Source organism: Phoenix dactylifera, chromosome 14 (assembly GCF_009389715.1).
Source record: "Phoenix dactylifera cultivar Barhee BC4 chromosome 14, palm_55x_up_171113_PBpolish2nd_filt_p, whole genome shotgun sequence".
NCBI classification, from domain to species: domain Eukaryota; kingdom Viridiplantae; phylum Streptophyta; class Magnoliopsida; order Arecales; family Arecaceae; genus Phoenix; species Phoenix dactylifera.
In genome coordinates this window covers 10,889,806-10,917,426 of record NC_052405.1, presented here as the reverse complement: position 1 = coordinate 10,917,426, position 27,621 = coordinate 10,889,806, and the positions used below count along the sequence as shown (strand labels likewise).

Here is a 27,621-nt window from a genome sequence, read left to right as displayed (position 1 = left end):
ATGTATTTTTGGAAAATTATTTTTTTAAAGTAAGTTTGATGGAATGAGATTCGAATATGGAGGAGAGAACTGGAATTGGATTTTGGAAGATTAAGATATTTCGATTCTTCTCTGAAAAAATTGGAAATGGAACTTCCCAACCAAACGCCTCTCTATTAGATTTGGGGTAAAAGCTGCAATCAATGTGATCAACAACAATGACGATCAAGTTTGATACCTATCAAGAACCGGTGGCAAATAAAGACCAAATCTGGACGGTAGGGGCCAATATAACCTGAAGGCAACCTTTTATGGATTTTGACACCATGATCCTTGATAAATATCGTGTTATCATTTGGGATCATGCAAATGATGATGGGCTTGGAAACATGTATAAAATTTCCATCATCAAAGGTGATAAAAGTAGAGCATCTGAAAACCGCGCTAAGCATCCAGAAAGTGTTCATTGAACTTGTAACCTTACACCATAATTTATAATGACAGCCATTGTTACAGTTACAGGAACGTTCTGCAATGTGACTTATAATGACAGCCAGTGTTACCGTTAACATGATTTATAGTGATAGCCATTGTTACACTTCCGTATGATGGCTATAGTTTGGCCACTATCCTGGTATAACGACTACAATAGAATGCAAAATAGCAGGTGTAAATTAACATTTTCCTTGTTCATGCAATTATTTTTGAGATGAAGGAAAGGAGATTCCCTGTTCATGCAATTACATAATATTTTTAACTCAATTTTTCATGTCAATTTAAAAAAATTTCTTGTTTGGCAAACAGTGTCATCCACCACCAGATGGAAATGGAATTGAGTAGGGATCAGATACCAGAATATCCATGTGTATATTTATTTTATTTGATGAATACATATATAGATACGTATGTTAGTTGGATGCAAAAAAATTCATATCTATATTTGTTTTAACCGAATACCAATACAATTTGGATACCGAAAATGTGAATATAAGTTGGATAATTAAACTTTATGGCCATATAATCAAAGGTAGCACTAAGTAGATGATAAGTCAAGTTAACAATATATTAATATAATTATTTATGTCTACAAATAGAACCGGATATTCGGATATGGATCAGATAATTGTCTATTCATATACATATCCATTTTTTTTTGATTAATACGGATACTATATATATATATATATATATATTAGTTGGATGTTCAAATTTCTATCCATATTTAAATAGATTCGAATATAAAAATAGATTTAGATAGATATTATTCGATCCACTTTCATCTCTGATCATCCATACTACTGCAAGTTTACTTTTGTTCTTTATTTGTTTCTCCTTCCGAGAGCGAGTCCACCTGAAATTGCAGTGAGAATAGAATCAAACCCATGTCATCTAATATGCACATTCAGAAATGGCTAGCAATAGTAAAGCTAAAAACGGCTCGGACAAAATTCAAGATATTCGTTTCTGCATCCGGTTAAGGTTAGATTTGGATAAAAATTCTATGCCACACGATCTAGACACGAACTTGGATATCTACTTACATATCTTATGGATCCGGATCCGAATCCAAATTCAGAATTTGATAGATTTCTAAATCTAGACGGATGAAAATCTGATTATCAATTTTTGTATCAGATTCTGATCAGATGTGAAAGTTTGGTATCCAATCACATCCAATCACATCTAGATCTGACTTTGAATTAAAAGATTTTTGGCTCTTAAAAAATCTCTAAATAAACCCTTAAAAGATTAAAGCCAGGTTCCATCAACAACCTGGAAAAAAATATTCGCATAACTAGTTCCACAGAGCGGAAAAGGGAGAAAAGAAAAGGCTGGACTATCCAATTCGACTGAATCATCAAAGCCAGTTTGTTGCGAGTACTTTGTTCCTGACAGCAACTTGAGCTGAGCCCATCAGAGTCTTCGCTTTTAGAGAACAAAAGTGTCCGCCCCTGCTTCAAAACTACAGGGCGCGCGCCCTCCGTTTGATAATCTCAAAAATCTGATTTTCAATATCAAAACATACAGAAAAATTGTCACCATTGAGCTAGTAATCTCTTGACTCCATGTAGTGACCTTTTACTTGGATGACAAGCATTTAACTACCAAGTTACCATATTCATTTCTGTTTTATGTAAGAGTTTATTTTACTTATTCATATATATTAACATGATTTAATAGTCCACTAACTTACATTATAATATTTTATGTTTTAATCATTATTTTTATAAAAGATAAATTGTTTTCTCTTTGATAAAAATTAAAAATAAATATTTTTTTATTCTTTATGATATTTTTAAATTTTATTTTAAAATTAAAATTATAAACAACTTTTATGTATTCCTATATTTATATAAAAATTTTCTTACAAGATTTCTAAAATAGATAATTTATGAAGATTTTTCTATTTATGCTACAGCTGAAGAGTATTATGGTATATGATATAAAAAAATATTAATATTTTGTATTATATGTATTTTTTTAAATAATTTTTATTTTTAAATATTTAATACAAGTCCGATCAGACCATGACCCTTAGCTTTCACCAGGTCAGTCTTAATGCACATCGAATTACTATGCCTTATATCTTTCATTACTCATGTGCAGCATATGATCCAGATAATAAATTTTATTTTCTTTTATTTGTTACAACCCAGAATCTCACCCAAAATGGATAGCAAGACGGTATTTTTTGAGTTCTTTAGTCCTGTATAAGTACCTAAGATCTTCTCGGCGAATAACTAATGTGAGACTAAACACACGCCTACACAAATCCTTACATACTCCTTCTATTCAAGCCTGACGTCCTCGTCAGACTAAAGGTTCAAATCTATTTAAATTTAATCACAAGCACCACGATAGGCCCGTGATCAGCCTTCATAAACCCTTGCTGCAGTGTCTCCTAGTTCACATAGGCTATGAACCGAGTTCGCTCTGATACTATTTATTACAACCCGGAACCTCACCCAAAATGGCTAGTCGGAAAATATTTTTTGGATTCTTTAGTGCAATATAAGTATCCAAAATCTTCTTGACAAATAACTGATGTGGAACTAAACACATGCCCGTACGGATCCTCACTTTATCATTATGATAATGTTAGTTTTTATTATTGAATTATGCAAAAAAAATTAATTTATATCTAGATAATATCCAACTCATATCCATATTCAAATAGAAGAAATATAAATACAACTGATATTTAGCTTGTTTCCGTGGCCATTTGGAATAAATATTGATTTGCTTGGTATCTACTTTATTTCTAAATTCATTTAGAGCATATGGATACTAATTTTAATATCAAATCTATATATATACTCATTGAAAAAAATATGAATACAAATATAGATATTGCTGGTATTCAATCTGCATCCAATCTATACCCCCAAAAAAACCCAATCCATGACAGCTGCAAAAATAATCTAATATAACATAAATAATTGTATTATAGGAGGTCATTGGAGCCTTAGCTGGGACAGCACGACTGACCACCTTCTCGACCCACATAAGCCAACCCCCTACAATGCGGGGAAAAATATAAATAATATTGCTTGATAGCCACCTTCTCGACCCACATAAAAAAACCATTCAAAAATAAGTTACTTCCAGGACACAACAAAGCAGTCTATAAAGAATTAGTACCACTTCTAAAACAATTATTATTATTTAGTTATGTATAGAATGACTTGACCGAAGTATTGCCAACAATTATGCAAATATAATAGGTTTATTATGTAGATATGGAGTGGAATCTTTCATCAATATAATCACATCTCCAATCAGTCTCATCCTGCTTGTTGGAAATCTGACGATGTAACGCGCCTGCACGTCTTCATCCTATGTCACATACAATTTGAAATCATGGCAAGTGAACTAATTTTGTAAATGATCACCATTTCCCATGCGACTCAACTTTCCCATGGCTCAACAGATCTTGCACAACACAAGTAAACCCCCCAAAAAATGCTTGACATAACGTCCTTTGAATAAGTACGTATGGCATCAGGCATAAAGCTCTGCAAAACTTTATATATGCTTATGGTTACAATTAACAAACTACTTACATGGGACTTATTTTAACAGGCCTTGAACAGGAATGAGATTGGGAAGGCCTGGTGTGATATGTGAACATCCAACAGTTCCCAGCCTTGAAGATATTTTTATTGTAGTATTGAAAGAATTTTATTTTGGAGCTAGCTTCCTTACCGTCAGACATTCAGGCTGAAATCCTAGCTATTAAAATACTTTTCCACTTGTGCAGCCCAAAACTTTGTTCTTGTCAGGAAATATCTGAGAAAAATTCCATAGTACTAGAAAATCTAAGGGAGTTGTCAAAGGCACAAGTCAAACATGTCTTTAAGTTTTAAACTCGGCAATTCAAATCATCTAGATGACATGAATTGCCTAAAGTTTAGGCGAACACTTACAGAAGAAATAAACAATATAAAGTATGCAAGAACACAATTAGATGATCATTTAAAAAAAAAAAATCATGTAGGGATAAGCAGAAGACTAACCTGCTAGCCAGCTGCATTCATTCCTATCTTATTCATTACTAACGGCCAGCATTTGGATTGCCAGATCCTGCAGCCACTACTCCCATGCCACTCCCCTGGCCTGAGACAATATCTGAATCTTCCTGTCTCAGGAGTTCTGGAAGATTACCAGCTTTGTAATCTCCATCCATCTCTTGGACAAGTTCATCAATCTTGCGGAATTGATAAGGCCATCTTGAGTTATATAGGAACTGGCGAAGATCGAATCTGTTGTCTTCTGGTGAATAGCTCTACAATCATTGGGCATTTTCTCAATATAATTATACCCTGCAGGACTTCTGCCAAGAAATCTGATGGAGATTTCATTTTGTGCATAGTGGGGAAGGATAAAAAAATACCTCAGCATGATATGAAGGCGTCAAGACAGTCATCTTGTGCCGATTGATTGAATAATATTTGAAGAAGTGTTTCACTTTATCTGCTACCTCTGATGGTGCTAATCTCCCACACCACTTGTGACAGAGATTCTATGACATTTGAAACATACAAGACAAAGAAGAAGAGGTATAAAATGAATAGCAATCTCAGATCCTAACCAGAAAAAACAGCAATCTCAGATGAGTTGTTATGCATTTTGAGCAATGAAGCAAGCTTGCAGGTTCTAGTTTTCAAAACTCTAGCATTCAGAAGCCATGGTTAACAAACAAGGGGAACATTTTGCTATAAAATCACAAAATAACAGATATTTACTTACTCACTCAAGCTATTACAGATTATAAATAATAAAATTAGGGCTGCTTAAATCAGATTCCTTATGTTTATAACGCCTCCATCATTCATTAAACAGCGACAGGTGAGGCGAAACTGTGGGCTGACCACCTGTTGCGTTAATTTGTTTCAGAGAAATCCCTGATTAAAACAACACTATGAAAAGCCGACTCCTGTTGCGTTTGTTGCTGTCGGCATTGTCATTATCGTTATTGTTGTTCAGGCCAAATGAATCTTTATGAACTCAAGTTTCAAATAAAAGGTTTGGGGGACTGACCTGAAACATCGACACAGGACCACAACGGAAAATCTTCCTCAGCCTTCCATAAATTGACAATTCCTCATATGTCATCCCCATGTCCACTTCATCCAACTGATTTGCAGAGACATACATTAAAAACTCAGATTTATGAGGTCAGTCCAATAATGACGTAAGCAAAATATGAACTAAGATTATGACCATCCTCATGTTTTCTGTATGTTTGGCATTTATTAGAAAACCTATAGAAAAATTCAACCATGCCAACATCACATGAAGTTATCAGCATAAAAGAACACAAGATATTGATTTGTAGAATCTAATCCAAAATCTGCATCTGAAAAACAAACCAAACTATCAAGTTACTGTATTCACAATCATTGGCCCTGTAAAATCCATCAATATGAAGGTCACCATGGGAGAATCTCACCTTAGATCTAGATAAAGATTTTACATTTCACAAATATGCCCTAATGAATTTTAATTTGTGATTAAATATCAATACCTGATTATAGTTTGAACGTATTGGTTCCAGCTCTGCAGTTGGAGGAGCTGCTTCAACTTCTGCCAAAGAAGGATACTTGAGATGAATTGCAGCCCAGCGTAGAAAAGACCGAAGATCCTGCTTACTCACACTTCCGATGGGATTTATATCTGCTGAACTGCAATCATACTGCAAAATACGCAAATATATTGGTACCCCTTTTTTTTACTACCGAACAAATCAAGCCACTATGATAGTTAGGATCAAGGCCAAATGCACTCATTTGAGAAGTATGTGTTTGATGAGTTTAAATAATAGATTCCCCAGAGGGAATAACTATAGTATACCATAAAGAAAATAGTTCAAGTGTAGCACTGCATTTTCTAGAAAATGAAAACTAAAATTGGTTTTACTCTTCCAATATTGCAATGCATCTTATACTTTCAAGTTGTTGTGACTGGAGTCATCAGTTCATAAAATTCTAAACAAATACATATTCATGATGACTTAATAGCGAAAAAATGGACATTTCTATGCATTTTGTAAATAGGATTTCAGCTTTTACCTTGGTTAAGTAACCGCGTAGTCCTTCATCCACATTAGAGCTGCCTAATACAAGGTAAAATCCAGACTTATTGTGAACCCATGGCATAAGAGATGCTAGCATAAAGGCTAGCACCATTCTAACTCGAGCTTGAATGTTTTGTAACCCTAGATTCTCTGCATTTGATCCTCCATCAACCTGCATAGCAGAATGGTTGTACTGTTATATACTAAATGTTGATCTGCACTTTGCAATTATGAAACAATCAAGCTTAAGGCAAATAATGCCATGTTCTTGGAAGAGCTATACACTAACAATTATATGGCAGCGATTAGTAGGCCATGGATTTGGGGCAGCAGCACTTGGTAACCAATAAAATTATGACCAAACTATCGTGTTTGCATGACAAGCTACACATAAGGTTGTAAACTTGACATGCAGCAACACTTTCTTTTTAACTTGATAACCAACATTTGCAATACATCCTTTCAAGATCATGAGAATATAACAGTAATCAGAAAGCTCCTTTCAAGATCATGAGAATCAAGAATTACTAGGACACCAAGGCTTAAAATCCACATGCTTAGGATAAAGAAAAAGGACAGGCAACCAGCTAAATATCTCTTGGTACACATGTTTAGTCAGCCTTTTTGAAGCATGATTTGCCTAATAATAGAAATAAAGAATAAATGCAAATAACATACAAAAGTTGTGACCTAACAGAGTGCAGCATCTGCAACTATCATTAGTTACAACCTAAGATGAAATGCAAGGATTCAATCTAAAATCTAATTTTAACGATACTAATGACAGCAAGTGAAGCAAGTTTAACAAAGTCCTGGCAGAGGCTTAAGGGGCAATCTGGCCATGGCCTTCACATGTTAAAACACATCATTGAGACAGATTGAAACCAGAAGTCCTGACCAGGGCATTCAAGGACTGTGGGGAAAAGTCACGTTGTCATTATGCATGAAGTATATCATACAGCTCATAATTTTTAAAACCTTGAGCCCACAGCCATATTATTGATTTTCTACAAGGCACAAATGGTGAACCAAGGAATGTCCACCTCTCGCCTTCTACAATGATCTTGTAATGTTATAGTCAGCCATGTCTAAGAATAGCACATTTGGTCCCACCATGGCAATACTGCCACTCCACACTTTTAAGTGGCAAATGAGTTAAAACTGATAATAGAAACATGCATGACTTAACATGGGAAGCAATATTGGAGGTGTTACCACAAAATCTATGCACATGACTAAACATTACGTCTCTAAATAGACATGGCACTAGGCAACTAACTTCTCAAATAGATTTCTTATCGCAGAGTACCTTCTAAGTTAAAACACACATATCCTCATCCTTTAGCCAAGGAATTGGTGGTGGCCTGGTGGGGTTGGGTACAACTCCACTGTATTGCAGTGGGAGTGCACAGCACATATTCTCTTTCAGATTTTCATGCTCGCTTCTATTAAATCTTCTTCTTGCACCCCTAAATCTCGACTCTTCACATGAACATATCTCATCCATTCTCCCCTGGTCAATGATAGTACATGTAGAGATCATGAGAATCATTCATTTTATTCACCCTCTAGTGATAGGACTGATGGGAAATACTAGAACTTAATCATTTTTCAAGATTTGTTAAGAGACACGTGATATAAGCTTTCTTAGATTGGAGGTCTTCACTTCCTACGCAGATCTCCAACAAAATAGTTAGATGAGATTCAGGCAACCACTTGCAAATAACACGAAGTCCTTTTTCCTTGTTGCTCGTTCTTGGGAGTTGGGACCACCAAAGAGTAGCCATTCCTTTTTAGTTAATTTGTGGCATGACCAAAATTTGGTTACATTCTTGTTCTCTCTATATGCTCGTAGTCTCCATTCTCACTACAGAACCATGTATTTGCAACACACCCCAAATCTCATGCTATCTTTGAGACTTTGACATGGAAGAAAGAGAATTGTCACACTTGGTTGACAAAAACTTCCCCAACTAAGGCTCTCCATCCTTTCATACGTGATCTAAAAACATAAGGCTATTCTCGCTTCTCAATTTTATTTTCTGGTATGTTTCTAGGCCTTTCTTGTCGGAGGTGGGAAAGTTCTAGAAAGTGATCTAGAATGATTCGGACCATTAGATTTGTGATATTCATGCATAATTATAGCCATTCATTGTACATAGCAGCGCCTATAAAAGGGGAGGCCTCCAACTTTCCATTTACTCAAACTCTCTTTTGTGTGCTTTTCCTAGCATTCTAACTATTACAGCTTGTGGTGCTAGCTTCATAGGCTAACTTAGAGGCAAGTGTAGGCAAGTAAAGCTTCTAATTGCCACACATTGTGCTCGAGGAATAGCAAGTCTATGCCAATTTCCTTGAACAATTTCTTAGGTTTTGGAGCTCCCTAGTTCTAGGAAGTTGAAAAGGAACTTGAACTAAGGCATTTACAAGTCCCTAAATAACATTATAATAACCAAATTAAAGACTGACTAGTGCACATCGCTCCTATAATTATGGGGTATATGGAGGGTCGGATGTACACAACCTTACTCCTGCATGTGGAGAGGTTGTTTTGGTACTTTGAACCTTTGACCTCTAAGGTCATAATGGAGCAACCTTATAATTGTGCCAAGGCTCATTCTCTACGAAGAGTTCTGGGAACATGTTCAAAAAAGAATTAGAATTTATTGTACTAAACAGACATAGGAGGACATTCACAATGTCCCATAAAAAAAAGCACTAAGAAGTTAGACTGAGTAGAAATAACACAAATTTTGTTGCATATTAGTTATTTACTATACTATTATTGATGATGCAGAAAAGAACATCTTGCGAATTAAGGCAATTGTTGGTCTCAGACAAATTATTACATGATTGAAAAATAATGGGTCTAACGACCTGTAACTTGCAGTGATCTTTTGAAATATAAGTAGAATAAATATTTTTCCAGAACTGCTTGAACACAACCTAATGAGTGTGCAATAAAAAATTTTGGTCTTATGCCGATTGGAGCAACATAAGTTTGGCGATCACACCTTTTCATGAACTCTTAAAAAAGTGGCATACAAACTACCTCAATCAATCAATGAATTAAGAAAAATAATAGTAAATAAAATGAGTTTGGGTTCCTTGAGACAGAACAAAATTGATAGCCTGGAACAAACTTTTCTTCCAGAGTTCAATTTGCAAAACAGCTATGAACTAAACTATCTCCCAACTAGAGCTGATCATGGGCCGGGCTTGGGCAAAGAAAGGTCAAATTTTAAATAGGCCCGGCCTAAAGCCTGATTAAAAATGAATAAAGTTTAGGCTTAAGGCCCGGTCCGTGATCAGCTCTACTCCAAACTAGACTTGGCGAAGAATCAAACTGCATGATTTATTATTGTACGCTGATACAGAGGCGGTTGCAGTAGTGTGTTTTAATGTTTCAGTCATATCTTGCACCATTTATGCAATATTCAAGGGTTCAACATCAAGATTTGCATTTGATAACCAGACTCATGACTGTAATCTCCACACACTGTATAAAGATCATGATCATATAGGCTTCTGTTTCTTCTGAAGCTTCTGTACGGTGTATAGTATCTGAGAACAACACAATGACTGAGTGAAGAATCAGACTGGATTCAATTTGAAGCCATAATTGATCAATGACCTGCTGATATGGAAGAATATGGTGTAATATGAAATCCATACAGCACTAGTTTGAGCTAATTAGGATCCTTCAGATGCGGAATTCTAACTAGAATTTCTGAGAAATTGGTGTCGAAGAGACTTCCATTTGCAGTGGAATCCTTTTCTCTTGTCTTCTTTATTTAGTACCAGAGAATCAAAAGAATAAACTTTTCTTAAAGAGTTATTTTAGTTGCAAAAGCTCTGACTTACACGACAAAGAAACCAATTTATATTTTCCTGTTTGTTTTATGCTTTTTTCCCTAGACTCGTGTGATATCAACTTTACATATGTGACTATTCTGAATGCAAACATGTGTTTTGTATTTAATAGATCTATTCTTGCAGAAACTCGGAGTAAAGTTATCTCGTATAATTTTTATAGGATGGTAAAGTTATCTCATATAATTTTAATGGACCACCTGCACCTGTGAGCATCACATGGAGTGGTAAAACTGCAGTTCTGATACATTTGTTTGTGCAAATATCTTATGCCCATAACTATGCATCTACAAAAGTTACATAAACACAGATTACCACCTAATTACCTTGTAACGTGGGCGCTTCCCTGTTAGTGTTTGGAATAAAGAAAGCAAAGCAGAAACAACACTATCTATAGGCACATCTAAGTGCCATGAACCAATCTCCTCCGCTAGCTTCTTAGCACGTGATCTAGTATCCTCAGAACTGCAAAGGTACAACAAAACAGATGTCACCAAATATAGTAGTATCCTCAGAACTGCAAAGGTACAACAAAAACAGATGTTACCAAATATAGTAAGGCAGCCAGAGCATAAGTTTGTCTTACATGCAGACATGGATATAGAAAATAGGCAGCTTACTCAGTTCATGTGAAGAAAGCCAGCAAAGAATTCATAAAATTTCTCAATAGTAATTTACAGATTAGATTAATTATTATCTACTATAAGAAAATTCAAAGCAATCATAAATTCCCACTTTAAAGAATCAACTTCATATGGCCAAGTCAAACTTCACCGATGTTGCAGTACCATCTCAATAAGGAACAGATGTGCAGGATATTAATTGTCGAACCTTTTGTTCATTGAATGAATATAAACTATAGAATTCATATAAATATAGATGGTGACAGCATTCACTTTCAAGTTTCAATAGAAAAAAAAATTGAGGAAAAGTTCATGAAACATTTGATTAGGTCAATCCATTAGCAGATAGCATTAAAATATAAGATAGCACCTAAAAAGAAATTGGCCAGTAACGATGTATACACCTTTTCCAGATATTTCCTATCAAAAGAAGTTGATGGATACATTCACGAGATGTGATTCATAATAAAGTTTCTTGCTCTGCTTCCAGTTATCTACCTATTTTCAGTTCCCATATAAACGGTGTAAAATATTCGCCTGGCAAATTCTTTGCTGTCAGTTGGGAACTCTCCATTTTTGTATTGGCCAATCCGTAGTGCATCAGCTTTTACTTGTTCATCTCCATTTTCAATATCTGCACGTGTTTGGCAATTAAATGTTATAAGAGATTTGGTAATGAAAAATAATCTAAGAATGGTGGAAAAAAAGAGTTTTACACAAGGTCCGCCATCTCAATATTGGACCTCATATCGGTACCATCCTACCACAGTATCGGTACATGATACGGTACAGTAAGATTTGACGTACTGAGTGTTGGAACAGTACAGTATACACATACCATTTTAGTACTGGTACCAAACTGTACCAACCAGTACGGCAAACCTTAGTTTCACATGTGAACACAAGTTTGCTTGAAGGGCAATTTTAATATATTTGATGGAATATTACATCTGCTTGCCATCTATAATCAACAACAGGTCAACCTAGTAAATTGGCAATGCATCATATTATAAGTGCAAACCAGCTCGAAAATTCTTTTTCGTGGTGATCACCAGTCCATTAATTTCCCCCCACCAAAAAAGAGTTGCAAAGAGTTGAGTTTATCATCCCAGTTTGTGTTAATGTTCAAAAGGAGAGAAAAAATATTAAAAAAGAAAAATTGACCATTGATACAGTTTAATAGGGTAGACTGACTATTTTTATTGCAATAAAATGTCAAACATCTAAGACGAATGCTAGGAAGTACAAAAGTGGTTTCTAAGAAACCTGATAACAATCATGTGATAATGCATAAGGAGAACAAATAAGTTGAGACACATCAAAGAATATGGCCGTGATTAAAAAGAAGGCAAGGGAAAAATGAATGGGCAAAAGGTAGGAGGTAAGGATGAGATTGTGGTATTCACCATAAAGCTGATGGCATCATCTGAGTTATTTTTTGATCAATAGGGAACCCATATTGGCAAGTTGGTGGATATATCCACAGATAATGATCTGGCAAGGTCTTCAAAATATTTGTAACAATGACAATAATGACAGATTTTCAAAAAAGAATAGGAAATCTATGTTCTAAGATTTGCTAGAGAAAAAGGATGCCTTGTGGCTAATGGCTAATATAAATTTCATATGCATAGTGAATAAATTATGGAGGAGTTTCAGACCAGAAATAGAATTCATTTGTATGGCTACCTAATTGTCTTTGTTTAAGGGGCACTAAATGATTGGAGGAGAAGCCATGTGAGTTTGGAGTGGAGAATACTGGTCAATAATATATAGGGTGCAGATTTAGTTTCATGGGGATGCAATGTTGGGATTGATAGATTAATTCATTGTAAATGGTCAGCATGGGTGATTGGAGCATGTCATTTGCTATGGTGATAAGGCTTGGACCAAGGATCAAAGTCCTGGACCTCTTGGTATTGGTGCCCATAATGGTGCAGAACAACCATTAACAAGAATGAAGAGGAAAAATATATAAGAAAGTTGTCCTGAGATGCCAGGCTGTTCCAAGTGTCAGGAGATGACCATCCTGGTCCATACTGCTTGGTACTAATCGGGATGGTCCAGAATCCTAGTTCATGAGCAAACTAGCGTCTTGGGTACCATTGTCTCATCGAAATGGTATGATACTGGTAGAATGCACCAACACATGAATCCTTGGCTTGGACATTCAATTAGCTTAGCTTCAGAAACAAGCCACTTTGGGTTTTATATGATGTATTATATAATCCCACTTCACCACTAGGTACACTACTGGTCGATTTGTTGGCATTTTAGAGACAGGCTTTTATGTTTGGCTTAACATGGGCTCTTTGTAATAAAAAAACTAAATAACATAGAATGAGATCTGATTCAAGGGGAATAGGTGCTTTAGATGCTGTAATAGGATAGGACTGGAATGCTGGATTTCTTGGGCCAAGGCATAATAAAGCATAGGCATCACCCAACAGGAGGTTGCCACTGGTCATGGATGATGGGGCTTAGCTTTGAGCAATGAGAACTATAGTTGGTTATTCTGGAATAACTGTTAAGCAAGATATAACTTGTCTACCATGTACATGTGAAAGTACATGTGTTTCTCAGGTATAGGCTAGAGATATTGTATCAGAATTTATGTATTAAAAAGCCAAGGGGCTGTGTGAAGTTATATTTATGAGAAGTAATCACTTTGCAGGGGGCTGAGTAAATTATGCATTAGAAGTAATAACTTTGTAGGACCATTATAAGTTATATCGAGGAAGAAAGAAAATATTTACTGTAAAGTTGCTTGGTGTTGAGATGGTCAGGACATGGTGGACCATCATAAGTAGTTTGGAATTTGGACTAAAATGAAACATGTGAAGGTTAGAATTTGAAAGGGTTGCTGGCATTCAAGTGAAAGCAATGGGAATGGGTTTGCCAATGAGATTCATGAGAATAGCTGTGCGCCTGTGCAGTATACCTACATAAAGGCTGGGATTTGGTTCTAGTCCAATTGACTGAAATGGATTTCAAGAATCAGCGGAAGTTTGATTTCTTTCTATTGAAAGATGTGTCACCATGTAGAAGAGAAAAGTCGAGATGGATTCAGTGAAAATTAACATGCAGTTGCTTGTTTTATAGATACAGAATGAGTCTTCCATGAGTAACTAGAAAGCAATATGTGTGTTCTTGTGAATTTAGCTCTCATACAGGCTATCTAGTGGTCCCAACTGATGATTCAAGGTTCAGGAGATCCTAAGAGGCCTATGAATAAAACATTTTCTTTAAACTTCATGGAGATTCGTAGGAAGGTTGTCTGCACTTGGGCTATTGCTGCCTAGTGACATACTGGCAAGTGCATTTGAATCTATCAAGACCATCCAATGATGATTTTAAAGATAGAAATCTGACATTTGGCACTTTAGACTGCCTAATTATTGCTCCTTGATTTTTTAAAAAAAATCAAAAACAAGACAAAAGAAATTCTGAAAGAGGTCCCATATTTTGCAGAACCGACCTTTTATTACGAGTTGGCACATGCAGCCAATAATTGCTGCAACAGAAGAACTATCTGCGCCACCAGAAAGAGGAAGCAAAAACCCAGATGCTCCACTTCTTCGTACATAATCCCATAGCCAACAACTAGGTCCAAATGCAATCTCTTCTTCAGGACAGTGATACATAACCTGCACATAACAAATACTCAACATAAATAAATCAGCAAACCATACACATGACAGTTAACAACTTAACATATTAATAAAGTTGCCATAAGAACAAGCAAAGCAGTACACAAGTGCAGACAGCAGTTGTCTAACATTAAAAGATTTCTGAAAGCACCACCACAAATAGTTTGGATGTTTATAGCCAGTTTAGCTACCACAGCAACCCTGTGAAGTTCGAAACTCAAATTGCCAACCATAAGTTTCATGTGTATAAGGATGTTGGGACTGGTATCTCTTACTTCACATTAACATGTAAAACATTAGTAGCAGTGAGGATGATTATACTTATTGCCCTACAAATGTTGTGGTGACTTTTCACTTTGCAGCGCCACCAAGTCAACATGGCAAGGTCTAAGAAAATATAAAATACAATTTTTTCTTACAATTAACTAGAGACTGAATCAGTTAATGACTATATTAAGTTAAAAACTATACAAATGGAGGGCCAGAGATTGTACAGACAAGACCATCCAGATGTGTGTAACAATTTTTATTCTTTATGCTTGGTTAAAATTATGTATACGCTTGCAATCAACCTCAAGTTTATGATTTGACCTAATAAATGGTGGCAATGAGTTGAAAACCATTTAATAGTGAATTTACAGCTTAATCTCTCATTTGTGTTGTTATTTTAACCAGTTCAAACATTAGTCGCAGTCGCACCTTTTGGCTTTCTACTACATAAAATCTTCTACAGACTTGCATATTTATTTTTCTTGCATCTGTGTGTATACTGAATGGTGGTTGCTTTTGGAATTTTCTGTCAAAGTTAGGAGCATCACAACTAAAGTACTAAAAGATAATCCACAAGTCAAATTAATATACATAAGAAGACACCAATAGCTAAAGCTCAATATTTACTACATTTTTAAATGAAAAAAAAACTGGGACCATCTCACAGAGGCATGTCAAGCAGACAATGTTTGTTAAAATAAAATAAATCTCACAGCATATAAATAGAATCAAAATTTAGAGGAAACTAAAGCTAACCTCCACTGGACTAGTAGGAAACATTCCAAGCTTAAATGATTGACAAAGTTTATAGGGTGCCTTCACTGATGGAACCTTTTCTTTGTGGCTTGCTTGCTCTCTAAGACTACTAATCGATCCTCGATAACTAGAAACCTGCTTCCCATGAAAGGTTGTGAAAAATTGGAAGACAGAACAAAAGAAGCACAAAGCATGATTTATTTCTTTACAAAGTCATCAGTGATGCCTATATAAGGTTATCAATGATGCTTATATGTAAGTATGTAAATAAATGCTCTAAACTTTTCAACTTTGCATGAGATAAGACAACTAGGCCTCTTAAAAGTGATATCACATAACCCAGCTAGAAGCAAATGACTTGCAAAAAATAAGATACCCATATTATATTCAACAAAGGATGAGAGGGCTAATAGTTATGAGCTAGAAGTTCTGAAACCTTCAAGAAGTGACATCTGCAAAAGCATGAGCATTACCTGGACAGAGGATTATGGTCTGAAATGAACAGTTCAATAACTGATACACAACTTTAAAAAACAGTGACTTGAGTTAGCAAAGGGCTCAAAATAAAACTGAAAATTCTTGTTGACAACTACACATGAGAGTACAAACAGGTAATTGGCATGTGATGTATGTCCTAAGCACTATCCACCCTTATTCCATTATGCCTAGTTTGGTTGCAGAAACACCTTTAATGTGCTTTAACCTGTTTGTTCCAGCTATTCTTGCCAAACATCCTTTAAGAAGCCACATTTTTTCAGCATTAGAATAGGTCTATCGAAAACATTATGGCACCATATTTTTCCTTTTACCGCAAGTAAACTCTTCCACTGTAGGGAGAAATAGTTTACTCTGGGTTAAAGTGGGCTAGGGATAGTTTAGCCCATTTATGTTGGCTAAATGATTCCACAACCATATAGGGCTTTAAAATTTCAGTGACAGTTATCTATAAACATGAAGGAAGTAGCAGATCATTCTCTATATAGAGCTAATTTCTTGAGTCCTAACATTCATAGAAAGAGAGAAAAAGATAAATAGGATGAAAGCATCCCTTGAAAATGAAAACCGAAGTTTGAGACATGACTTGGTGAGATCTGATTGCTGTTTGGAACTAAATGCCTATGATAATAGATGCAATCAAAGATTTAGCTTTGGAAAAACTTATCATATATATTATAATGCTGTCAACTGCCTAAGCTACAGCACTTGAGCACACCATATCATCAACAATACAGATTTAGCCAATAATTCAGTCCTCAATTTTTATGAAACAGTGCACACGGTTTTTTTTTAAGTAAAAAAAAAAAAAGAAAGTAAAAGAGAGGCCAGGAGAAAAAGTTGAGATGTCAAGCTGTTAGGCTACTTGTGCTAAGCAAATCACTTGGCAAGCAAACAAACAAAAACCCAGTATATTTAGAACAATCAGCAAAATCCTCACAAAGAAAAATGTATATACTGATATTTAATATGTAAATAATAACTTTAAACTAATCTTTACGAAATGATCAATATTCAGATATTTTGGCATCTTAAATCAGGACGTAAAGAAACTTAATAAAGTTAAACATTTTATCTTTTCTAATGTTTATTTTGAGACCTGTAAGTACCGATGACAGGTAGGTTTCAGCACTGACCACTAGTACCTATGCCCAAATTAATATCTCCTCGCCCTTCAAAAATATTTAAATAAAAGCAAGATAAACAAATTTCCCATGCGCTTGCACAAATTCATATTACCTTTTACTTTCTATGAACAACACTAATATAAATGGAAATGTTCATTTTAGGTTTATAATGGTTTATATGCAAGAAACATGCATGATTTAGATCTAGCTTCTAGCAAGGTTTTGCACCAATTCCGGTGTCGAAATAGTGCAACACAAAATACACAGACAGAATCAAGAGTATATAAATTACCGCATCTAGATCTACTTGGGCAGTCAAAACTTCAACATCTTTCAAGGAAAATTGAGATCCTTGAGCTACCACATCTCCATTCACAGCAATGCAAGAACACCCATCTGTCCAAAAAAAACATTACAATAACTCTGCTGGACCTGAGCATTCTGTAGCAGACACCAGCCAATAACTAGATGAACATAATAAATTAAGGCAAAAATTATTCTTTGCTTTATGTGAAGAGGGTACACAATTGGATTATCAAATCAGAAATGCATCCTACTTCAAGAATTTAATTTCTTCTCTGATATTAAAACTGCTACTAGATTTTACAGATAAGCCCAAATTTTTGACAGTTTGCATGAAGTTAGAAAAAAAATGGAAACTTTAAGTTGCTCACTTGATGATGCAAGGCTCAACATCAATTAATTCAAATTTATAGATGCTTCCAAGGGAACATAATCCTTACTTTAATATCAAAACTCAAAAGTTTTAGCCACATCAGGAAGAACACCTTTGAATGGGTTCTGCACCACCTACCATTCGCAATTTTCTTTTCCCTTTTGGTTTCTCCCATATTCTATAATAAGGGTTGAATAACAACAGCAAGCCCTACCAATCTAGATACTAAGCTTTATATGAAAAACTTCCATAAAGAAAACATGCCAATGTTAAACTGTGTTTAACTTGCATAATGCCAATGAAGAATACCCTTGAACCATCAGCTTCAGAAAGCTGTAAATGCATCAGTAATTTGTTCCCTCTATGAATTCAATTCGGACTTTTTACATGGCATAGTTTACATCATGTCATACCTTTTCCCTCTCTTTCATGTAAGTGCATGGCATGCCACTTTAAGCACTAATGGATGGCAAAATTCCAACATGTTAGGGTTAACGGTTGCTGATCCTTACTAACCACCTACTGTTAACAGGAAGCAAAGGGACTATTCTTCATATCAATTGGCTTTAAGGAGCAAAATCTGGTTTGGATCCTCTTCAGTTCTGGTGAAAACTGGACAGATCCACTCCAGTCGTGGAGATTGCACTACATAAGTATGGGTGCAATCATGCAGACCAAATGGCTCACATGAGCAATGATCATTACTATGCAAGCACTGGTAAAGCCATTCTAAATGTAAAACAGCAATGTCTCTAGACTTGTGTGGATTTTTACTTTTTCCTTATGTCTACACTAATATATTTGAGAACTAGAGATTAGGGCATTATCCATATTTGTTAGGAAAGCAATATTACCCCACAAAAAAGAAAATAATTGTACTTGATTATTGGTACAAATAATATTTTAATATAGGATGGTAAAGTATAATTTACAGGAAATGTAAACATTTTAATCTAATAAAGAAAAAATGGGGCCAACAAAAAAAAAACAATATAAGCTCGAAAATTCTTGAACATAATGTTCTGTGAGCATGCAGTAATAACAGGAAATCATGAAAAGAATGTAAAACTAAATAAACCTCTATCAATCAAAAACAAAAAATTACACACCATAGTAAAGGCGGCCACCATCACATCCCTGGTGATTACTGTACATGTAAACACCTCCACAGAAACGGGTTGCATTTTTTATTGCATCAAGCCGTAGATTAAGCTTTCTTAGCTGGTGGTGGCTTCCACTTGCATTCATAAAGACCTCAACACCATTTAATGCTAGTGCAATGCGAGGAGCGTCAGCAGTAAAGAGCTCTTCACATGTTTCAGCAGCAACAGATCTGACAATAAAAAGGATATAACTTAGAAAATGACTTCATGAAGATGTTTAAAGGCCATGGCGAGCTACTTTTAATCTCCATTTACTATTTACATATAAAACACTATATATTAGTTAAATGATAGCGCACAATAGATTGAAACAACATTAATAAATTAAACTGGTACGAGTCAAGCTACCTTGTGCCTTTCATAACATGAAGTCGTAGATCGGTATTACAAATTCGAACAAGGTAAAGCGATGGAGCAATTTTAGCAATGCAAAAAAATCGATTTGGTTTTTGAGGTTCTAAATTATGGATAAAATGAAGGAGGCTAAGAATCATTCCAGGTTGTATAAAATGGATCATGTCCCAACAGAAAATCCTTTTAGTGGATGCTCCTTTCTAGAGAGTCCTCTTTGGGCAATCACAAGGTAAGGCATGAAGTACGGGAAAAGCATAGGTTACAAGGTAAGGCAGAAAGTACACAGTCTCAGTGCCAAAATAAAGGTTAATAACAACCATGAAGAAGAGTACTAAATATAATCTATACCAAGCATAAATTGTTTGTTGAAGGGCCTAGTATATCTTAATACTAATTTTCCCTCGACTTTAATTTGACAAGCCACTGAACCTGACAACAGCCCTCAAGATTTGATGTCAAAATCCTAAAAGCAACTTTACACATGAAGACCCCCCCCATAAAATCTATAAGGGCTAGTTCTCAACAAATGTGACCTACATTAGAGGTCATAGGTTAGGTTTTGAACTCATCCAACCATAGAGCAACCAGACATGGGATGGGTCTATCTGAAAAGAGAAGAAGGCATGGCTTGATGTATAGAAGCACAGCCATCTTTTTAAGGCACAAACTAAAGTCAAAGAGTTGAGTCAGAACAGAACCTGAAAACCCAAAAAAATTCACTCGTAAGTCATGTCGGAACCATTATGGACTTTATGATCGAGACAATAACACTTATATCAAAGACAGTTTTAATCATGTTCCATTTTAAAAGCTATTTTTTCCATTTTCCAAGAGAATGCAGCAGGAAATAAATGAAGCATATAAGATCTGTTACCAAACTACCACATATATTAGTTAAATACTTAGTGCCTACGCATCCAGAAGCTGAATATATCCATAACCAAAGGGTACGGAGTTTTGTGATATAGCCTCAGCAATGTCAATTGGGAGTTGGAAATCAATAAGCTTGTCTTTAAATGTCCAGGCTGAGAACCATCTGAATTCCCTGTAGTTTCCATCATTTGCAAGGCACATCTTTGGGCGGATCATAACTATCCTTCGGTTCAAACAGAAAACCTGGCAGTTGTACCGCACACTTTCATGAATAATAGGCATTCCTATGCTGCATAATATGTCCTCGGTCCAATCACCTGACAAGATATCCTTCAAACATTCCCAACTGTCGAAAAATGTTGAAGTTGTGTTAGGCCAACGAAATAATCACCACACTAAGGAGTAAGGCCACTTAATAGAAAAATTCATGATGTAAGATATAAGGTTAGCCATACATTATGATATGAAAATTGCAATGTATCAGTCAAGAAATGACAAGAGTTCGACACAAAAATATAAAGTGTCTCAGCTAGAATCTAGGCTTACATGTATTTGAGATTACCAGCCAGCAAGTCTTGCAGCAGAATTATACTAGATGATGGGTTTAGTAAGTGAAGTTGAAGCTATTTTTTCAAAGAATGGGAAAGAACATGTAAAGATTAATGGGCTTAACTCTCTATATGGGATAGTGGAGCAAGTATAAACAATGATTATGGCTAAAGTATTACATAAACAAAGTAAGTGACAAGACCTTAGATCACTTGGGGCTTTCTGTCTACTTAGCTTAAATTTTTAAGAAATTAGAAGTATCTCATTTCCTAGTTTTATGAAAATTTATGAATCAATACCAGAAATTGAAATTCAATGCTAAAGATAGGCCACAAGAAGACAAAAAATATGAAGGTAAAGACCTACGAACACTGGAGAGCATATCTTCTTTTTGATCCCTCGTGTGAGGTCCATATGCTTTCTGATTCACTTTCTATCAATGTTCTAAAACAGCCAGGAAAGTCGCTTTGCAACAAGTCAAGCTTTGGGTCATTCCCCAAAATGCCTTGTGTAGAGCTCGGGCTTGGACTGTAAGTATGATATGATCTATCTTGATCCTAAATCCTAATAAAATTGGTCAATTGATCGTCCAAAACATCTCATCAAGTTAGGGGTAAAAAGAAAGAATTAACACTTACAAAAAAATCTTTTCATTTGCACAGGGACAGTTTATGGATATAAAAAATGTTTCATAAACAGCTCTCATGCGACACCAACTGTTCATGAATGCTGTTGAGTGGTGTTGAGTTGCTGACCAATGCAACTTTGGGAAGAAGCATAAGAAGGCCAATTAACATAGAGCATCACCAGCCATGATTGTTAAAAAGTTTTAAGATCATGCAACCAAGAAGCACACTCCCACAGACTTCAAAAATATATATAGACCAAAGAGGCAAGGATTGTTGTGCCGGTACCGAAGTCCATACTGATTGCCCAACAGCACAATTCAGTACAATACCGTGGCATTCCATACCGATACAACAGAGTTGGGGAAGGCAAGGAAGAGGTAGAATGGTAGAGAGGAAAAGCAAGAGAGATGGAGAGGGAGAGGGAGAGTGAGGGAGAGGGAGATGGAGGAAGGGAGGGAAAGAGAGGGAGAAGGTCGGCGGAGGGGCGTGAAATGGCGGAGGAAATGCCCCACCCTCCAGTTCCCATGTTTTGTTTGAAACAAGGGTTCCGAAGAAGGCCCCTTTTTTATCTTTAAAAAATTAAGTGAAGTTAGCAACCCGTTACCCACTTCACTTGATTTTTCAAAATAGAAAAAGGCCAAAAATTAAGCGAAGTTGGAAACCTCTTTGCCGACTTCACTTAAGTTTTTCAAAATAAAAAAAGGACTTCCTTTGGAATCTCTATTTCAAACGAAACAGAAAAACAGAGGGTAGAGCCTTTCCTCCGCTCCCCTCTCTGACCCTCCACCGGCCTTCTCCCTTCCTTTCTCTCCCTCCCTCCTCTCTCTCTCTCTTTTCATCTCTCCCATTCTCTCTCTCCCCCACCCTCGTAAGTATCTCGAACATGGGGGCGGAACTATCCCAATCTACTATCAGTATAGCTCGGTACACCCCGGCCCGGACGGTTCAAGGCAATACGGCGAACCTTGAATGGAGGTTTGGTAGAGGGTAAATTTGGGTCATAATTTAAAATTGACTTAAGTTTGGCAGAAAATTGATAATATCTTATATTAAATTGAATGAAACTCAAACGAGTCACAACGTTTTGTAGAAAGTTTTGTCACTAGCCTATTAAAGATCCTTTAAATTTCAATATTATTTTGTTGCAGATTACATATCAAATATATTTGATCTTGACATTAACTATTTTCTAGTGTATGATAATCTATGATTTAATTTTTTGCAATTTATATAATCAAGTTATTTTGAAAGTTCCTTTGTTTTGCATTTTGCCCATGCTCTCTTTCTATCTTCCCAATTTTATTTATAGACATATATTCCTAATACTGATGAATTTGTAGTTTCCTTCCTTTCCACAGTTTAAAAATACAGCAGAAAAAAGAGAGAGAGTATAGAGCAAAAAATAAGAAATAAGCAAAATAGAGCATCCTAGTTAATAGAAAACTCACGAATGCATCACAGTATCTTGCTCGAGAAAATGATCTTCACAACCATAACCAGTAATCTCAAGCTCCGGACCCATTCTAATTGCAGCTCCTGCCTCCTTTGCCCGGAAGATCGATTCCTTGATATTCCGCAGATTGGTGTCAAAATCCATAGCCCATTGGTTCAAATTGCAAGTCGCCACGTTCAACAACCTCATCCTTGATCCTTATCTCCCCTGAAAAAAAAAAGAAACAAAACATCATATTCCCATATTCTCAAATATACTACGATTTTTATAATCACCTACCCTTAATTTCTACAGCTTATTAAATGGACAAACCAATACGTTATGTCATCACCACATGCTAATAAGGAACATGAACACCAAAGAGGGATCAGATGACATTTTTACATATGTACAAAAATTATAGTTTGGATCTAATTTTAGTTACTTACATATGAAAATATTTAACGCAAACAGAGGAGTTGGTTTCTCATACAATTTTAGAAAACAGAGCTTCTGAGATTGATAACAGAGCTCCAGAGATCTGATTTCAAGTGCAAGAACAATTTCTCATACAATTTTAGAAGATAGAGCTTCAGAGATTGATAAATAAACCCAAATCATAATCAGAGCTTCAGAGATTGATAAATAATCAAATCACAAACAGTATCATGGAGTTCTAAACGGCAAATAATTAGAAAGAAAGGATAAATACTTCCTCCCCTAAGGCCCTAACAAGATCCTAATGCAAATCAGAGATCAGGGTAACCTAATACTAGGGATTAAAGCTCCCACTTTTCGCATCATCGCATGGATCAAAGTCACAAACAAAACCCGTATAAGATGCGTTGAAAACGCCCAGATCATTTAATATAAAACTAAAAGGAGAAAAAGATCAAGAAAATGGATGAAGATTGAAGAACAAAAGGGTAAAGAAGGACATGAAAACTGAAAAGAGGAAGGTAGACCTCCGACGCCAAGATTGGCAGGGAGGAAAAGCGGCAGCCGGCGGGATGCGACGGAAGAAGCCTTTCTTGGCTGCAGCCTGCAGGCGGAGGGGGGGGGGGCGCGGTCGGTGGTACTCTTTGTAAGTTGGAACCCCGGCGGCTGGCACGGCGGCACGGTGAAGCAAAGCAGAAGAGGAGGACTGAGGACGATGTCGATGAGGAGGAAAGGAAAGGAGGAAGATGCAGTCTTGCAGAAGAGTTGAACTGCTGAAGACTGAAGAGGTACTGAGGACCTGAGGTAGATGCGTAGAGCCAGAGCGGCAGAGCCCAGAGGAGCCAGGCTGTCAGAGGCGTAGGACCGTAGGTTTATAGCTTCCATGGGGCGTGGGCGATGGGATTGGGAGGGGCAGCCCGCAGACGGCGACTCCGGACACCCTCATCTTCCCATGTCTTGTCGAGATAGCCGTTGCTCTGGCTCTGCGGCTGCGATTCACTGTAGACACGGAGTTTGGGCGGAGACCTTCTTTGGGCTGGGGCTTTCATAGTTTGGGATAAACTATCGGGTAAAGATTTGCCATGTTTATTTGAGAGATCAAAACTGCAAGGTGATGGGGTTCTCTTGAACTGGAACCCACCGACGTAACCCGCCCTTTCTTAGCTAGATCCTGTTGCAATTTAGTACAGGCGTCCCCTTCCCAGCGTCGATCGGTTAGATAGAATTAGAAGTAGAGCGGAAGGAGCGAGTTCAAAAGTGAAAACGGATCAGTTCGACGGCCTTCGCCCATTGGCTCGTTTATTTACTTCTTCGATCCTGGACATTATATAAGCTGAAAAAGAAATCTCGAACAAAGAAAAACTCCCGATCATAGAAAGAAAAAAAAAACTGATTCATTTATCAACACTAAATGAAGATTCCTCAATGTTTCTCGAATCATCAATCAGAGGCAACCAACTAATCAAACATTCGTCTGTATTTATAATAAAATTAAACAAAAAAAAGAAAGAAAAAGATGCGTGCGAGTTGGGAAGGAAAGAGGAATTCATACCGCCAAGTCCGGTGGAGAATTCTATGGGTCAGAAAGAAAGAAAGAAAAGCGAGCGGAAACTTCGGAATTCTCAGAAGTCTTCAAATGGAGAGGAGGGAGAGAGAACGAATGATATAAAGTCCGAGTTTTCATGGCCGCTGTGCGGCGGCCGCATAGATGCCGTTTTTAAACTCGCAGAATCCTGCGATCACCCAAAGAATAATAAAAAGCGCGACTGGTCTTCTCAGAACCAGCACCGACTCACGCGCAACCCTAACGAAGGCAAAGTCGGTGGACATACTACCGACCTTTAGACGGATGGCCACCGGATTCCGGCGTTGCCTCAATCACCCAGGCGAGCTTGTCCATGGACTTGTTAAAACTTACTATAAAAATACTACTGGAGGCTTTCTCCATGGTAGCCAACTTGTTATATGACATTCAGATTCTCCTTCTTCAAAAAAAAAAAAAAAAAGCAAAACAGCATTCAGAGACAGAAGAAAGAGAAGCGATCTTGTAAATGGTCAGAAACAAAGATCCAAATATCTTGATAAATTTATGTAACTTTTGTCATGAATCATGTATCATGAATTCTACTTCAGTTCGAAGAGCAAAGTGAAAAAAATTACTTATGAATGCTGCACCGGGGATCATTTTGATTTTTTTTTTTTTGCGATAGGTTTGAGCATCCATTTGCTATCCAAATCCAACGCAAACAAAACAAATCAAACTATTGCAACCAAATATAATTGAAACGAGTTAAGATTGAAAGAAGCCACAGCAAAAACCTCACCGGACGAGCTTTGCTGCTTCCCGACTGTTCTACTTCGATTCAGTGGATCAAACGTCTCCGAAAGAACAGCATCGACAACGCGATCGAATTTAGCTTCGAATATCCTTGCGATACGATTTCTGGATCAGAATGGATTGGCGAAGGAGGAGAGGATGGAAGAAAAGAAGACGGAGATTAGAGGAGAGGGGAAGCGAGTGGATTTATGTAACGAGAGGGAGAGGGAGTATGTCTCGCTCTTCTTGGCTACCGTCTTGGAGGGGAAGAAGGGTCCTACCGTGGTTGACGGGGGAATACAGGAATAGTTCCGTGTGATGAATCAAACGTGGACCGTTTGATTGGTGCGTCCTCACTGTTGAGGAAATTGTGGGGGAAAACGTGACTAATGGGCTGGTCTCCTTCCCTCCATTCATGCAAAAGCAAAGGGCAATTAATTTTGTAGATTTTGTATAAAAAATCTGTTTAATTATAGATTTTGTAAGAAAATTTAAGTTTTTAAAATAATAATACAGTTTGGATCAAGATTCGTCGTCTCGATATCGAACTACATACCGGTACTATATTAGTACAGTGTCCGTATGGTATGGTGCGGATTATTTTTGGCTACCGAGGGTCGGTACGCCACCTATACCGAGTACCGATACGATACGTCCTGTACTGTTCGGTTATGACCGATACGATATACCACAGTCTGGACCCTTTATGGTTAGGTCTAAGTATGAGATAGATAATGGCCTAAACAAGTATGTCAAATATTTAAAATATACTCATTAAATTTGGATATTTAGTAGATATATACCACCCATCTTATACTTAGATGTAGAGGCAAAAATTGCTCAAAAGCTCCTAAGAAAGTATTCTTTTGTTAAAAAAAGTTAATTTAATATTTTCTTTCCTCGATCAATAATTAAATAAATTTATTTAAAATTATTATTTCATTTTTTTATTTGCATCAGTAGTGGAGGTTCTTAAGTAATGGTTTATACAGCTTGTGGTAGCCTTATTTCAAATTCTCGAAGCCTTAAAACATGTTAAAGACAAGGCTTCAAGCTAATCCTCTTAATACAATCACCAGGTGTTGCTTCATTATCTAATTTTTCTTTTTTCTTCTTTCCCCTTTTTATTTGCAGGAGCAGTCTAGTTTTAGAATTTTTGAATGATTTTGCCCTAATCTCAGCATGTTCATTTGAAGTTATACCAATATATATATATATATATATATATATGTTATAACAAATGCATTTTTTTTATGTGAATGCACATACTTATGATAATGCCCCTTTAGACTCGAGACTTGTGAGAGGCATAGCAGCATCACTCATCCTCTGGAATAACAAGTTATTCCAGGATATTCCTAGTCCTATAAATTATCCATCTTCAACTTGGTTATATATATCTACATACAAGTAAAGAATTTATATGTTAATATCCAGTGTACTTTTCTAAATGTCAAAAAGTTAAGGACCTCTCTTTTTTTTGTAGTAAAAAAAATAATTAGTATTTAAAAGAAAAAATTGGATGGTGAAAAGAGGTTCTGTAATGAAATACTAAATTCTTTACCAGAAGGAAAAATATCCTTCTCGAGACTTCAGAAACAAAACAATCCAGAATACTTGATGGCTGGGAGAGATTGGCACTTCCATTGCAACTGAGCATTAAGATCACAATTTACCAGTAAAGCAGGTGAAACTATAAGTAGCTTTGGGCACATTAACTAATCCAAGAAGACTAGGAGAGTGACTTTATACAAATGGGAGAATCTGAAAAATGGCTCCAGGCACGGCTTTGAGCAATCCAAAGCTCCTTCAAAAAGAACCCAAAGACAGCTTGGAACTT

At 36.3% G+C, this 27,621-nt stretch overlaps 1 protein-coding gene across 7 annotated transcripts; it reads right to left on the bottom strand.

Moving 5' to 3' along the window:
- Window positions 1–1,024: 1,024 nt before the first annotated feature.
- On the bottom strand, window positions 1,025–26,014 carry LOC103715167 (glutamine-dependent NAD(+) synthetase). 7 transcript variants are annotated; one of them, XR_605341.4, is made up of 16 exons: window positions 25,789–26,014; window positions 23,043–23,254; window positions 20,457–20,762; window positions 19,136–19,359; window positions 17,643–17,746; window positions 15,729–15,863; window positions 14,531–14,699; window positions 11,551–11,686; window positions 10,756–10,894; window positions 6,552–6,728; window positions 6,008–6,175; window positions 5,521–5,616; window positions 4,874–5,002; window positions 4,497–4,765; window positions 4,186–4,269; window positions 3,606–3,995 (listed from the first exon to the last, which is right to left on the bottom strand). XR_605341.4 is itself a non-coding variant. In XM_008802729.4 (15 exons), exons 2-14 carry the CDS (start codon window positions 23,234–23,236, stop codon window positions 4,535–4,537), a joined length of 2,208 nt encoding a protein of 735 aa, XP_008800951.2. In that variant the 5' UTR covers window positions 23,237–23,254; window positions 25,789–26,014; the 3' UTR covers window positions 1,025–1,330; window positions 4,497–4,534. The 7 variants fall into 7 exon arrangements, 6 of the variants coding, with proteins under 6 accessions (XP_008800951.2, XP_008800960.2, XP_038989585.1 ...); XM_008802729.4 differs by lacking the exons at window positions 3,606–3,995; window positions 4,186–4,269 and adding an exon at window positions 1,025–1,330; XM_008802738.4 differs by lacking the exons at window positions 3,606–3,995; window positions 4,186–4,269 and adding an exon at window positions 3,245–3,497.
- Between the last annotated feature and the right edge of the window lie 1,607 nt (window positions 26,015–27,621).

Coding starts and splice junctions, on each gene's coding strand:
- LOC103715167 (XM_008802729.4), bottom strand. CDS start 23,236: ATGAGGTTGTTGAACGTGGCGACTTGCAATTTGAACCAATGGGCTATG. Junction 6,176..6,551: donor TACGCGGTTACTTAACCAAG/GTAAAAGCTGAA, acceptor CGTATTTTGCAG/TATGATTGCAGTTCAGCAGA. Junction 5,617..6,007: donor TACGTTCAAACTATAATCAG/GTATTGATATTT, acceptor TCTGCAAATCAG/TTGGATGAAGTGGACATGGG.